At 40.8% G+C, this 15572-nt stretch overlaps 1 protein-coding gene across 1 annotated transcript; it reads right to left on the bottom strand.

The window, feature by feature from the left end:
* Positions 1 to 2652: 2652 nt before the first annotated feature.
* Positions 2653 to 14416, bottom strand: scin (scinderin). Its single transcript, XM_077008657.1, has 16 exons — positions 14116 to 14416; positions 12521 to 12675; positions 12116 to 12277; positions 10956 to 11105; positions 10539 to 10631; positions 10250 to 10382; positions 9795 to 9883; positions 9400 to 9615; positions 8438 to 8571; positions 8208 to 8298; positions 7555 to 7725; positions 7299 to 7476; positions 7040 to 7161; positions 6827 to 6904; positions 6664 to 6724; positions 2653 to 3663 (listed from the first exon to the last, which is right to left on the bottom strand). Exons 1-16 carry the CDS (start codon positions 14306 to 14308, stop codon positions 3491 to 3493), a joined length of 2199 nt encoding a protein of 732 aa, XP_076864772.1. The 5' UTR covers positions 14309 to 14416; the 3' UTR covers positions 2653 to 3490.
* Positions 14417 to 15572: the final 1156 nt, after the last annotated feature.

Raw genomic sequence — 15572 nt, 5'->3', positions numbered from 1 at the left:
CGATTTAACATTATCTTTGCGCTCTCATATTAAAGATACTAATTTGACGCCATACGGTTTTGTTTATTCATCACTTCGTTTCGTGCTAAGCTTATTTAATGCTGGTCCGTTTGAGCATGCTTTCAGAAATGTACATTGGCAGTCTAATACTGAACAGTTCGGTTACAAATAATGCTGTTGGCCAAAATTAAGAAGTCAAATTATAGATATTTGATCTTTGAAGAAGTAAACACCTGGGATGTTGCTTTCAAAAGACGAGGTAGAGCGAGAGCCAGTCAAAGAAATGACATCCGTCCAAGTACAATGGTGATGAGTTTAGCTTTCACATGGATCACCCAGCTATTAGCAGATGTTTGATCTCATTGAAAACGGAGAAACACAGCCGGGAGAATGTTGACTGGAGTCGTGCAAATACACAGTTCTTCTTTTCCTGGTTAAGAAATCCGTATTTCAAATGTAAATAGCTCTGAAATCAGTAATTTAGTGTTGTTTCCCCCGACGTTTAACCAGGCTTGATCTGAACACAGAAATAATCCATGTGTAATCCAGCCTTTTCTTTCACACCTCCGCCCTCGTGCGGCTCGTAGATTGGCGCGCAGTGTTGCTTGAGATTCCAGTTTGTTATCGGTTTATGGATCAAAGGGCACGTAGTTAAAATTGGATTTAATTTAGTTCTTGATTTAATTCCGGATAAAACTGACACGTTTAACGTTACTCACAGAGATGATTATTTATCATCAAAGAAAGTGCGTGATAGATAGAAAACGGATAATCTGTTCAATTGTAGATTGTACCAATATGCAGCCCCGTCGACAGGGGGGGACAACCGGGTCTGTTGTCCCGGGCCCTAGGGCCAGGGGGGCCCATCAAAGAGCCCAGCAATTTATTTTTTATTTAAAGTCTATAATTTTTAAATAATCTTGAAATCTTTCATTAATATAAAATTATGTACTTATAATAAGCTCAATGGCTCAAATATATATGTTTTTTACCTATCTGCATATTTTCCATTAAGTGCATACACCCCCGCCTCCCACTGGAAAATGGTTTGATCCAGCACCGACCGTAGCCGGCTGGTACTGGCCCAACAGCGGGAAATACAGTGGTGGATAGTTAAAGTAAATACAGAAATCTGGAGCGCAGAAAAGAAAGGAAAAACATTTACCTGACGAATTTTAAAGTTGCATTGTGTTCCAGGTTTGAAAAGTGCTGGAATTTAGGCTAAAGTACTTGAAAATGCTTGAAATTGTAACTACTTCGTTTCACAACAAATAGCTGCCTGACTGAACAGTTCTCGGGAAGACGTTAAGATTGGGCGTTTTGAAAATAAACAACCATTAAATAATGTGATAAAAAGCGAATTATTTCGAATCATTTCGAGTATATGTATAAATATTTAACTTAATTAAGTTTAACGTGGTGGAAAATATTGAAATGGACCTTTAAAGTGACGTACACGTGCTTGAATTCCACCTTGTAAAGGTGTATGAACCCTACAAACCAGTCCCACCAGGATTTCGCGGGCCTTTTTTGTGATTGTTGCGGGCTAAAATGTTTGATGTTGCGGGTGTTTTTCAAAAAAATTGCGATGGAAGTTGCGGTGTGTTTTTGCTTTTTTGTGAGTACATTACAATAGGGAGTAAATGTTGTATGGTTTCCTCTATTTTGTAGTCCATTTTAATTATCTATTTACCTATTTATTCAGGGTTGGCAACTTTTCAAGATCGCTTGGAGTGAGATTTGAACCTGGAGGGGGTGGCGAACATTAATTGTTGACGGGGGGCGGGGTTAGCGAACATAAGTTATTACGAGGGGCCTGTAAAATGGACACAAATTAAGTATTATATCGAGATCGATCGCCAGTGGTTGGCGCCAGAACGAACTAGTAACTCATAGATATGGATCAGAGATAAATAAACTTTCTCTGACTTTAAACTTTATCTCAGTTTAAAGTTTAAACTTATAAACTTTATCTCAGACCCTCGCCGCTTGCGTGCGCTGAAGTGACTTCGCGGGCTACCGTTGCATTGTGGGGAATGTAGTGTTTATGCGTGCAAAACACCATCGGGCGGCTGTGGCCTGCGGGCCGGTTCTAATAGTAATTAAATCATCCAGGGGGCCATAGATAATCAATTCGCGGGTCGGATCTGGACAGTTTATCCCCGCTTTCATGTAGTGTACCGGGATACTGCTTTTCCCGATCTTTTTGCCGTTATTTTCGTCGCTCATGCTGCTTTCAGTCTGCTCCTCTTGAACGTATATACGGAAGTAAGGCGGGAGTTTGTCGACGTCACATCAAGACGACATCAGTGATTGGTCAAATTTACGGGAAAGTTGCGGTGATTGGCTGAAGTTGCAACACCGCCCTGATTACGTCATTTTCGCGCGAACCCTCGCGACGCGTCAAGTATAAACCAGTCAGCTGTCAGAAACAGCTTTGATGTGTGGCTATATTATATACTATATGACCTAACGGAAGGATTGTCTGCTACAGAGGAAAGGGGGGGGGCACATGAAACTTTCTTGTCCCGGGCCCCAGCAAGACTGTCAACGGGCCTGCCAATATGTATCAAAGGTTATGCTTTATGTTTTCAGGACACATACAACGTAATACAAAAAGGAAATAAGCATATTAATTCAATACAATGGAAATTCATTTAAAAATTTTTATAAAAAGCAAAATTAAGTTTCATAACCAGTTAACATAGCTACTATCTTTACAGTAACTCTAGATTATATGGCCAAACGTATGTGGACACTAATTTCAAGATGATGGTCTGTAAAAGGAAAGGGCCTCCCCCAGTTACTACAAAACTGGAAGAGTATAATTGTCTAAAATGTATTTTTTACACTGTAACATTAAAATTATTATTCACTGGCTTTTAGCAATTTTCTGTCGTTCACCAAACCTCTATTTGTCAATCAGACGGCCAAATAATGTGTTTTATTATTTCAAATAACATCTTTCCTCTGCTGCAGAGTGCAGAAGTGGTGTATTTTATATTACTCAAACTGACATTTAGAAGATAATGTTGGTGATTTTAAACTACCAACACAGTTCTTGTGCAGGTTTTTCTTCCAGAGACAGTTTGTCATTGTTATGTGCTAACTGATCAACCCCTCTGTGAGTTTGCCAGGTCAACATGGCTGCTATTGCTCATAAATGTTTCCATTTAGAAATAATTGTCTTACAGTTGACTGGAGCAGCTGTCAGCTGTAATTGAGATTTGAAAAACTGACAACTGTTGTTGAAATGGTGTGGATGAAATATCTAAGCATAACAATTAGGAACAGTGTCAACAGATTTTGGCCATATAGAGTACATCAATAACACTATCATATATTACATGCTGATATGAAAACTGAAATATGTTTGGCAATCAAGCGGAAACATTCTGATAAAGAAATGCATCTCATGCAACCAAATGTGTCTCTGCTTCTGCTAACCAGTAGCAGAAGTCTCCGGTCTCGCTGGTCCCCCTTGGAGGCTTTAGTTGACATTCAGTGTCTTCATGGCTCCAGTCACAGGGTCAGTATCCCACTTGGAGGAATCCCACCCCAGAAACCAGCCTGTGAAGGTCGGGGGCTCGTGACCCTGCTTCACAATCACCACAGGAGTTCCTTTGTCCCGTCCTGATGGGTCTGTGTCAATATACGTCTTCGCTGTAGAGGAATAAATTATCACTCAGTGAGATGTTATTCACTGTATTTTCACCTCTGGAATTCTGTACTTAACAGTCTGTGTTCAATATACATTCAATATACAATATACATTTGAGGCAAACAATGGACTTTCATCTCTAGGTTTTTATCTGTGATCTTTACACTTCTTAATTCAGAAAAACTTGTGTATGTATTTTTTTTGACACATAAATATGAACTTCCCTGCATCACACACATACCAAGTGATAAAATGGCACACTTGAATGTGAAACAATGTAGGACTTATAAAAACGCTTATAAAAAATGTATGTAAACTTGTGTAACTATGTATTTCACACTCACATAGAAATTACAGAATACTGAAATATATGAACATTTACAATGTATTTTAAAAATACACTAACAATAGAAAAAAATTATAACTGAGCTGCAACAGTATATTTGTTAAGTTGCATTGTTTCCAACAAAGTTGTGTTTAAGAGTCTTGTTCGGGAGGGACGTGTCAAATATCTTTCATTTATCTTTAGGAAACTCAAGCTGAGTGTTTTTCTTCCTGATTTGCCATAGAAAACTGAGCTCTGGGATCATATTGTAAATATAGAACTCATTGTGAACACATTTACATTTATGGAAATGTCTCTAGACAAAATGTTTCTTCTTTCCAGAATGGGTGTAAAAAAGGATTTTTCTGTACCTCCCTGCAGATGGAATGTACCTCACCAAAGGTCAGGCATGCTAGCATATTCCAGTGCAGGATGGATGTAACTAATATTTATTTTTTTGTTAGACCATCTCAGCTTCTATCAGATGAGATGGTTGGTTTTTATGGCATTATCATTATAGTAATTCCTCTGCAGATCTGACTGTATCAGGACTACTAATACTGAGGTGTCAGGGGTGAGAGTGGAGGTTCTCATAAACATCACAATAGTGTTACACCTAGCTGGATTATGAGATGTCTTATGAGATGTTATCTTGTCAGCATGGCATTCACTGACAAGATTTAAATCACCCACATATTTCCAGTGATTTCCAATCTGAAAGCCTATAGAAGCATGATTGATAACAGTCAAAAAGATGAGTGGCTCAGCGAATGCATCTGTGGTTACACCCCTGTAAGGTCATTGAATTCAGAATAACAATCTCAGTGATGTACTCTCTGCCTGTGACCAGCACACTGGTACGTCTGAGATCTAGATGTATGGACCTAGGTGTATGGACATCAGAGGCCTTGTATAAAACATAACTCTTAATAAATTACAAGTGGTAAATCTTCTCAGTTTGCAATTGAAATAGGAAATTATCAAAAATGGAATCTATGTGATTTGTGATCGAGTTTTCTGAGTTCACATGTCCTTGGATACCCTCTGAGATTTTTTAAAGAATTTTTTATACCGAGTTTCTCTATATTGGGCATTTTGATGTGGGCTAATGAGTTGTTTAGTATGCTAATACAGTACTTTGGACGACTTAGTTGTACTATGCACTTCTGTCATCTATGTCATTATGTACAATGACGTCCTTTTGTCTATAATTTGTTGTCTATTATTTTTTCATTTTCATATATTTTATTTTCGCTTCATTCTCCTAATGACTACTTCATTTATTTTAATTCTGCTGCCATCTAGTGGTAATAATAGCACTGCTAGATGTAAAATACCTAAATAAGATGGCGCCGATCAAGTTGAAGTCGTTTTATTCGAAAAACGTAATTTCTAATAAGCATGATAAAAAAAAACTATATAAGGTTTTGACTTTAAATTAGTTTGTTTGTTGTTTTCAATGTTATAGTTTCGTGTGACGTAATTATATAACCGTAACCGGTTTATTATATGCGATGTATACCCCCCCCCCCCCGCGTAGAGGATACGCTTTACCATAAGTTAATATATGCGCATCGAAAAGTAGACCAACCCCGCCCTTTTTAAGTTACGCATCCCAGTGGTTCCTTAAGTGCTTAGTGCTAACGAGTTTGATAATTACATTTCAAACGCATTGCTGATGAGTGTAAATGTTTTAACTGGTGTCAGAGATTTACCTTTATTCATTTTACATCATTATTGCACAATCACATGAAATATTTCTCGAGTTTGAGAAATACATTTTACTTTAATTGCACATGTACGCAAAATAAGATGTGAAGTATTCTCTGTGTCCATTAGAGCTTCACACGGGCTTCTACTGCTACACACACACATCCTATTCCTGTTCACGAATAAAACTACAGCCATCATTGGCGATGTGCTTTCAAGGAATCAACTGACCCATGTGTTTTTCTCACATTGTACTCACGTAATGACTGCTTACATCTACTTAGGTGTTTGAGTAGATGCTGAGGGCAGTTTATGTGTTGGGTGAGGGACAGTGAGGGATTATTTGACAAAAGCAGCTAAAACAAATAGAAGACTTGATGTTTTAACATTGATAAAACGAAAAAAAAATCTATTGAACGATGTTAAAGGTCAAATGAAATGTAAATTGCTGTGGGGTAGGGGCAAGGCATGGCTTTTTTACCAGGAAGGACAGTCTGGCGTTACAGAGGTGTGGCTTGGATTTAAAATTAGCTTGGATGGGGTGGAGCTGACACCCAGAAGGGTCTTGGGCCTTCTGAAGGTATCATGGGCTTCACTGACACAGAAGAAGTGAGGTGCCTACCCAACAACCACTGAGAAGAACTTGTGATTTCATGGTTGCTGCTATGCTATGAAGAGAGTGGATTGGGCCCTATATGAAGCTTTAATGGATTGGCATAGGATAAATATGTCATCCCTGTCTATAATTATATTTACTGTACCTCTGACTGTAATTTATCTCATTTTATCAGCATTTCACTATACATCATACTCTTGTACAGTGTACAATCGTAATTTTATTATGTTTTTGATCCACTATTCTGTATAATTGCAGATGATTTATTTAATGTTTAATGTATTTTATTACATGTAATTATATTAAATTTATCAGACTTAATTTGTTAATGCTCACAATAAAGTTTCTTACCAGATTTTACTGACTCGGTTCTTTCCACTTCATTGGCATCCTTTCCAATCCAAATAAATACCTGTGAGTTCAAAACAACTGTTGATGCAATGCACTTCAATATATGACATCAGACATATAAACACATAAGCATGCATTGCGTATAAGAATTTGTCTCCTCTACCTGATCCCAGACATCCAGCAGCATGACATCGTCCTCTGCCAGGTCATCCTGGGTAAACTCACCCGGCACCTCCTCAATCTGAGTGGAAACCATAAAATGGATGTTTGGATCCTAGAAACTGGCTATTCTATAATACTATTAGAGTATGTATGAGTTGACGCTGAGGGATGCTACGCTCTGGCGCCGTCTAGTGGTGACTTTGTGAATACTCACAATGAATCTGCCTGTTTTGTTGGAGCAGGCGAACAGGTGAGGTGGACGTGTGAGGCTTTTGCTCTCTAGCCGCTCTGATGTCTGATACTCAGTCTTTCCACCCAGAGCATCCCAGAAGGCCTCTTTAAATGGATAAATCACAATCACATATTTCAAACCAAGCTTTAGGACTGGAGAGTCCCTGTACTGGTAGAATGGTAGAACGAATCCTTCTAGAACCTTCTCTCGAAGCGAACATGCGACAGAAGCTGTTTCTTACCCGGCTCCTGTCCCTCCTTGACGTCCTGGGTCTTACACTGCAGTTGTTCACTCATGTATCTGACCCCACGTATCTCTTCCTCACTGGCACCTTTCCCCTCCCACATGTACCCTTGACCCTCGGGCACCTTCAGCAGGTAGGCATCGTTGGAGTTCAGACTGGATGCTTTGGCATCGACCTGTCAGAAACGTGCAAAATTGGACCATTGAGGCGGAGCTCTGGGGTTTGCATGCCTCTGCTGAGTGTTAGAGCTCACCTCAGAGATGCGTGTGATGGTATCCAGGTTCCTGCGCACTTGAAAAAGACGGACCGGTGATGGAGGTGACTGCCCTCCGTGTCTGGACGTGCCATGCTTGTAGACGACCAGAGGGTTGGCCTTGAACAGACTCAGCAGGTGTACTGGCTCCTTCCCCTGGGTTACACGCACCTACATATTGATCGTGGTGACTGTGATCATTACTTGAAATTATAGACAAAGTTCACCTCATAAAGTGCTGTCACCAAGGTCAAAGTTTATACTGGCAGGAAGAACATGTACACATATGCAATTTGTTCTGGAGAAGGCGTCTGCCAAATGCTGAAAATGTAAATATCGATTTGTTGATGTGATTCCAAGTATGACCACCAGATGGAGTGCGATTCCAGTGGAATGTTTTAGTGTGAAGAATGCTTTACAACGTTTCCCCACATCCATTTTTTACCCGAAGTTCACTGTTAACAATCCCAGTCCAGTAAGACAAATATCACTGGTGATAACATCAGTAGACTTTTAAACTGACATTTTAGATAAACTAAAAAGGTTTTTTAATGTCAGTTGTGTGGTTATTTAATGATTAATGTACAGTAACAGTAGTGAATGAATCAGAGCCGCCTTTACTGTTCACTCTTAAATGCTATCATAGCAGGTACCTGGACAGCGTTTCCGCCCAGCGACCGGTCCAGTTCTACGGTAAGGAAGGCAGACGCTGTCAGTTCATCTATCGTGCTGCTGGAGCCCTGCCTGGGGACAAGACATCAAGCACTCCAGTTACCACTTACAGGACAAAGCGCCGATCACTGATCAATCATACGCTCAGTAAAACTGCATAAAGCCCTTCGTCTGAATCTAGTGTGAATCAAGTATGAATCAAGAGTCTTACCATGTGTAGATAATTTGTCCTCTTTTGTATGTGTATAAAATTATATAGCAGTCCCCACCATAGAACTGTCCGTAGGTCTTTGGGTCTATTAGAACTTTGCTCTCTCCTTTATTCCCGGTCTCAACCCTCCAAATCTGAAAGACTCAAGAGTAAAATACTCTGAAACACAGTGTGCTGATGTTTTGAACTTGCTACTTTTGGTCATTTCATTAGACATAAAGATACCTAAATGCCAAAATATACAATAAAGGAAGTTCGAGGAGTTGAGTCACTAATCAGTGACTACACACCAGGAGCTCAGCAGAACCCCTACAGAGCCCATGGCTGTCAGAACTGCATCCCTCCATTGACACGTAATAAAGGTGTACTACAGCCTTGCTTCAGTGAAACATGCATTCACAGTTATGATCTTTGGTAAAACCATTGCTTTTGTGATTTCAAATCACATTTACAAATCTGTGGGTTATAAAATGACAGAGATTACAGATCTCAATCTGAAACATCCTGTTTCTGTGGAAACTGTGTACTTCACTACAATTTTGAATCTCTCTAGGGTTAATCTCTCTCTCTCTCTCTCTCTCTCTCCCTCTCTCCCTATATTTATTTATTTGTTTATTTACTTCCAGAGAAACAGGATGCCTTTATGTATTTCCACAGAAACAGGATGCTTCATCATAACTTCGATAGCTGTACAAGCTCATTCTTTGGCCTGTCGAAAATGTACAATTGTTTGGAAACTCTGTGTACTTTCCTACAATTTTGAATATCTCTAGATCTCTCTATAGTACATTGCAGTTACTTACCTAGAATCGTCTAAATATGTATTTAGCAATACCAGTCATATCATCCTCATCTGTTAACTTTTCTCTGTTTGTATAGCTTCACACATATGCAAACATAAACATACAGACAATAGAGAAGCCTTCCGGTATTACGTTGACCATGTCCGCTGGGTGACTCACCTGTGTTTCTCCACTGCCATCATCCACCATGCTGTACTGGGCTGCCATCTGCTGACATTCGTGAAGCTTGGAAGCATCAAACTCCACCTGCTGGATCCTCGCAATCCGCTCGGTGACAAAGACCCTGCCCAGGCCCTGAGTCTGGTCCTGGTCCTTCCAGTCTCTAAAGAACTGCTTAAAGACAGGAGTCTCCCCTCCCTCGGGAAGGACCTGAATCTGTTTGCGAGGTCAGAGGACTGTTGTTTCAGTGGTATTACAAAGAGGCATTAAACACGTAGCTGACTGCATGGTGATTCATGGCATACAGGTGTCACTGATGCTTGTTTAGTTTTTTAAACATAACAGTACATAAATTGTTAAAATAATGTGACATAATGCGTCATAAGAGTCTGAACCTGGGTGTTTGCAGGATAGCCCATCTGTTGGATAAAACCCTCAGCTGTCTTCATAGCTTCTTTTCTCTCACTGGGGTTTGCGTTGCGTCCTGGGTCATACAGAGCAGATGAAAATAATGAGGACGAGCCCCAAGAACACGTCCTACACCAAAAAGCACACAACTCCATTTATCCACAAACCTCTAAAAACGAGTGGAAAAACAGAGCCCTACTGTTCCTTAAGAGGTTTGTTAACAATCTCTTGGATTCATTGATCTGGTCAGATGCTACTATCTTTCAGGCTCTTATGAAGTAAATGTTGGATTGTATTCAACAGTATCTGAAATGTCTTAGGACGTCTTGCCAAAGGAAATATTGGGTGTAACCGCGTCTACAAATAATCTTAATGCTCACTGACAGCCTTATGCCAAGAAATAATGTCATAAAGAATACTTTATGTGTGTAGCTGTGTGTACCTTTCCACACAAAGATCATCTTGCTCTTGCTGTGATCCAAAATGAAGCACTCGTCAGATAGCAGGTGCGTCTGGGAGAATGGATTCTCCTCTGACACAACAGACACTTGCATTTGACCCGTGGCATCAGACACCTATTGAAAGAAGTTGTTCTTTTCTTTGCTTGCATTTGTTGTTGCTGTTGTTGTTTGTTTTTGTGAATCTTTGTTGTGGTTGCACCAGTGAGTGTATAAAATGTGCATCTACTCACTAGCAGGGCGTGATCTTGTTGAGTGTATCGGTTTTCTCACCATGTACAGTTTGGCCATTTTCCTGTTAGCTACATCAGCTACAGAATCATCATTATCATCACCATCGGGTAGATCTGGTTTATCACCAAGAACCTGCAAAAAGCAAGGGATGCTTAAAATAAACTGACACGCAGGAACAAGCAAAACGACTGATGCAGAAAGAACAGATGTTTAGTGGTTCCAATGACTAACTTCCAGTGCCTCAAAATAAACCGCATTCACCACATGCAAAAATGCAAAAGAGTGCACAGTAATAGCCTTATTTCTTCGAAGAGTCTCTTTCCTCCTTCTTTGTGATGACCAACATGCAGGGTGATAGCAGCACCACCTCCTCCTGAGGGAGCAGAACCACCTCCTCCTGAGGGAGCAGAACCACCTCCTCCTGAGCTCCATGACGTTGGTGGTTGGTGGTATTACCTTGGTCAGCGCTCCAGGTTCACTTCCTTCTTCCACAACCACCAGCCGAGCCCTGCCATTACGCTCGTTGTCACGGATACCAACAGCCATCTGGGCTGCCTTCAGACGCTCAAACTTGTTGCACATGGAGCCACACCACTGGTAGATAACCTGGAGATAGTCAGAGAGAGAGGGGGGGGGGGGGGGAGAGAGAGAGAGAGAGAGAGAGAGATGGGGGAAGAGATAGTATGTGTCAGTAAGAGCGAGTACTCAAAGCCCTGTTGTTCTTCAGTACTGTTGTTTCACAGTGTTTTGTTAGTACATACTTAAAGATCAAAGTTCTGCCCCAGCCTTTTGTAAAGTACTTTATTATTCTCTTTATTATTCTTAAATCATCTCTCAAGATTATTAAAATCTAAAATATTAACACTTGCACTTTGTATTTTAGTCAGTTCATCTTAATGTTTCATAATGATTCATGCATTCAGGTTATCTTTGATGCAGATATCATATCTGTCCCGATTCACTCTGCACCCAAAAGGACGTCCAAATCACCTGATTATTACTAATCCAATGCACCTGTTTCCTGTTTATTCACCCCTCTGTATAAGGCTGCCGGTCCTCTCCCCCAGTGCTGTATGGCTTTGTCATGCTGTTTGTGTTTGTTTCCATCTTTCGCTCATTTCGGTGCAACAGAGAATAAAAAAGGCATCCGCCCAGCCCAGCCCCGCCCTACCGCCATTACAATCTCACACTTATCTCAAGAAACTCCAGTGTGAACTTTGCTGTACAGCTTCCAACATAGAAACTAGGTTGTTGAAGTGAAAAAAAAATTGTTTTATCAACTGTCTTATGCATTGAGATGGGAAGAAGGAACCCCATGACCTCAGTGATGTCATACAATCGTTTGAGTGTGATTAATTATATTGACAGTGCATGTAACTTCAGACTAAACCAAATATCATTCCCTCTCAGTGTACATATGTACACAGCGTACACATAGAACATATTATGAACAAATTCTGTCCAGGAGATCCTGTTTGATTTTTGTATTACTAGTATCTGAACGGATGCGATTGTACATTTGCATTTCATAAAACAGAACATTCAATGATGAAAAACATAATGTCTCCTTTTAACATGTAAGTTTCTAAAAGCAGAATGCCTTCTGTGGCCCTTACCGCACCCAGGTCCACTATAAAGCAGTCACCCTTGTTGAAGCTGCTCCAGTCCAGGGGCACCTCCGTGGCCCTCACCACCCGCCGGCCCTTGATATGGAACAGTCGCTGGGCGCTGAGCTCATTGGTGACCACGTGATGGAACCCAGACGCCACACCACCTGCCTAGAGGGCGAAGAACAGACCTCATTTCTGCTTCCTTCCCACTGGGTTTTTCTCGTCTACAAGGGTCTCCACTGAATGAGGAGCATGTCTCTAGATCAGAACCTGCCGTGGACACTGAGCCCTCTAACAGGGAAGGGTTCTCATCTGTTGCTCTGGGATCAGTGTCACTCCCAAACAGCCAGAAATGAGAAACCGGAATGCTTTGGCTGTAAAAACTGTGCTATCCAGAGGAATGGTCTTTACTTTGTATCTGATGCCTCCTTTGAAGTAGCTGGTGAAAGCGGTGGATTCGCATGCCTGGAGCTCGCGGTACTGTACTGGTTTACCCCCCAGGTAGTCGTCCAGCTGTACTGTAAAGATGACTGCAGCAGTACTCTCATCTTGGGAGCACTCCTTACCTGCACAGAGAGACCGCAAGACGCCAGACAGGCATACATCACACCGTCATATGGACATAATAGCAGTAATTCGTTCAATTAAAACTTTCATTAATAGGGACATTCATGGTGATTTCCAAAAATCATATCTAAAATAATCCGGCGCAGTGGCCTCACTTGTACTTGTCTGAGGTACGGACGTAAGAATAGTACGAGTGTTTTCACGTCGCAGCAGGAATATTCACACCCACTGTGTAAACTGTCACACGTGCATGTGTTTCACACTTTGCAGTCATTTGCTGATGATGCGCTCCAAAGCACACAAAAGCACAACGATGTGTTTGTGGTTGCCATGCTTCATAATAAAACTCCTCGGTTGTGTTCCTCTCCAATACATGGATCAGCCCTCTCGGGTTAATGCATCCTTAGCATGAGTGCTTGATGGGCAGAAAACCCATTAAGAATCTATTTACATGCCCAGTCATCAATGAGTCTTAATGGATGCATTCTGGACAGCGTAAATGGAAAAGACACCGCCAAGGACAACAGAACTCAACTGCTATTGACTCCCTATTTGAGGTAGTATGGTTAAGAGGTTGCCATCAAACTGTGTCATAACAAGCACTCCAAATAGATCTTCTGATCACTTTTGCTGGAGATGACAGTATGGCGGACTGGAGTTGATGTCCATGACATTCTGTGCACGTTATTTAACTGACATGACCTACACACAAACATCATATATCCTTCCCATTTTATGCATGCTGGGCATACAATTACCTGATGGTAATATGACCTTTAACAGAGATCATGTTCTATAGCATTGATTAATTGAGTTAAACAAACAACTAGAGTCGCACAACTGATTTGGACACAGCAAGTACTACCACTGAAAATTCCATGAAAGAGATAATAAAGATTATCATTGTGGTTACCTGTGGTTCAATATCCTGTTTAAATATGACCACCATAAAGCATTTGCTGATTATTTCCATGTTCTGCATGTAATTTCTGCACATTTTTGCATGTTCTGCATGTTTTTCCCAACATTAGTATCAGCTGATGAGCTTTCAACTATAACCTTACAGCCTGTTTTCATGTGATATTATAAGTCCTTTAGATTTTCTTTTAAGTATTATTTTTCTGCATATTCTACACTGGAACATCTTCAGGCAAGATTCCACAGTTTTGCCATTAAAAGTTTCAAATCACTACAAATGTATTTAATAGATGTAAGCTGCTACACTTAACAGCAAAAAAGAATAAACCCATAAAGAAATATATGACACTTATTTTTTTACTGGTTTGCATAGATGAAATTGCCCTCTATAAAAATCTTTACAGCTTAAGCCAGTGTGTTTTACTGTGGCCACCTAACATTCTGAGGTTAGGTGCAGTAGTCAGTTTATTTATACAGTTTTGTCAAACTTAGCTTTGCATTCTGGATGTTCTTTAGCTCACCCAGCCAATAGTGGAGGTCATAGTAGTAGACGTCCTTCTGCACCACAGTACGGAGGACCAGGTAAGCATCCCCCACATAGAAGCTTCCATGAAGGCTTTCTGGCACTGGTGCTAGTTCCATGTTTTCAATCCTCCAGATGTGGAGACCAGAGGTCTTACCCGCTTGCTCGAACTCTTTGTGGCAGACGACCATGGCTGAGTGGAGTGTGTGAGCTTGGTGTGTTAGGTGGAGAGTGGGGCTTGGTGGACCAGACACTGCTGCTCTGTTGCCTGACAGAAGTGAATCAATAGAAGCAGTGTGGAACACTCCTTCAGACAGCACTGAGAGCAAGTGGGTGTGTTTAGCCAAATAAAGTCAAGTGGGGGGGGGGGGGGGGGGGGTTGGGGCTTATTACTGTACATCAAAGCTCACATTTTCCAGGACGTGGGGGAAATGTAAGCTGAAGCAAGTAAAAAGCCCTCATTATTATAAACTAATGTGGTATAATACACTACAAAATACATGTTTACAGCCCTTAAGCTACAGATTAGAATGCTCTGAGCGATCTGCTGGTGTGGTTTAATTCTCCTCAGCACACAGCCCTACCACTTTCTGTAATCCATTATAAACCTGCCTTTGCAGTACAACAACTTTTAGAGGTTTAGCTTAACAAGCAATGACTTGTAATACATCTCAAATATAGCAGTTTAGTGTTTACTGTGAACACGAGCACTGAATTGCCACTGATCCTCAGGGTTGCCATGTATGTGAATGTGGAAATCATTATCTCAGTCTCCACAGTAAAATTTCTGCAAGCACAATGCAAAAACAGATCTTTTTTCAGTTTGGGATTGAATAATCTCTGCCAGTTCTGTGTGAAGAGCTTGTGTTTGTGAGTTTGTGTCTGTGTGAATAGCTTGTGATTGTGTTTGTGAATAGTTTGTGGGGGTTTTGTGCTTGTGTCTGTGATCTTGTGTGTGTGCGCAGCTTGTGTTTGTGTTCTTGTGTGTATGAAGAGCAGGTGATTGTGTGATTGTGTATGCGAACTTGTGTTGTTTGTGTGAAGAGCATGTGTTTGTGAGCCTGGTCTGTGAGCTTGTTACTGTGTGAAGATTGTGTGTTTGTGTGCTTGTGCCTGTGCGAAAAGCATGTGTTTGTGTGCTTGTGTTGTCTATGTGAAGCTTATGTCAGTGTGAAGTTTTTGAGCTTGTGTCTGTGAGCTTGTGTCAGTGTGAAGAGTATGTGTTTGTGTGCTTGATCTGAGCTGGTATTTGTGTGAAGAGTATGTGTCTGTGTGTTTGTGTCTGTGAAAAGTGTGTTTGTGTGCTTTATCTGTGAGCTTGTGTCTGTGTGAAGAGTATATGTTTGTGTGCTTGTGTCTGTGTGAAAAGTGTGTTTGTGTACTTTATCTGTGAGCTTGTGTATGTGTGGTGTGTTTGTGTGCTTGTGTCTGTGTGTAGAGTGTGTGTTTGTGAGC

This window comes from Brachyhypopomus gauderio, chromosome 6 (genome assembly GCF_052324685.1).
Source record: "Brachyhypopomus gauderio isolate BG-103 chromosome 6, BGAUD_0.2, whole genome shotgun sequence".
Classification (NCBI taxonomy): Eukaryota; Metazoa; Chordata; class Actinopteri; order Gymnotiformes; family Hypopomidae; genus Brachyhypopomus; species Brachyhypopomus gauderio.
This window is presented reverse-complemented; position numbering and strand designations above follow the sequence as displayed.

Coding starts and splice junctions, on each gene's coding strand:
- scin (XM_077008657.1), bottom strand. CDS start 14,308: ATGGTCGTCTGCCACAAAGAGTTCGAGCAAGCGGGTAAGACCTCTGGT. Junction 12,278..12,520: donor AAGGAGGCATCAGATACAAA/GTAAAGACCATT, acceptor TTCGCCCTCTAG/GCAGGTGGTGTGGCGTCTGG. Junction 3,664..6,663: donor AACCGAGTCAGTAAAATCTG/GTAAGAAACTTT, acceptor ATTCCTCTACAG/CGAAGACGTATATTGACACA.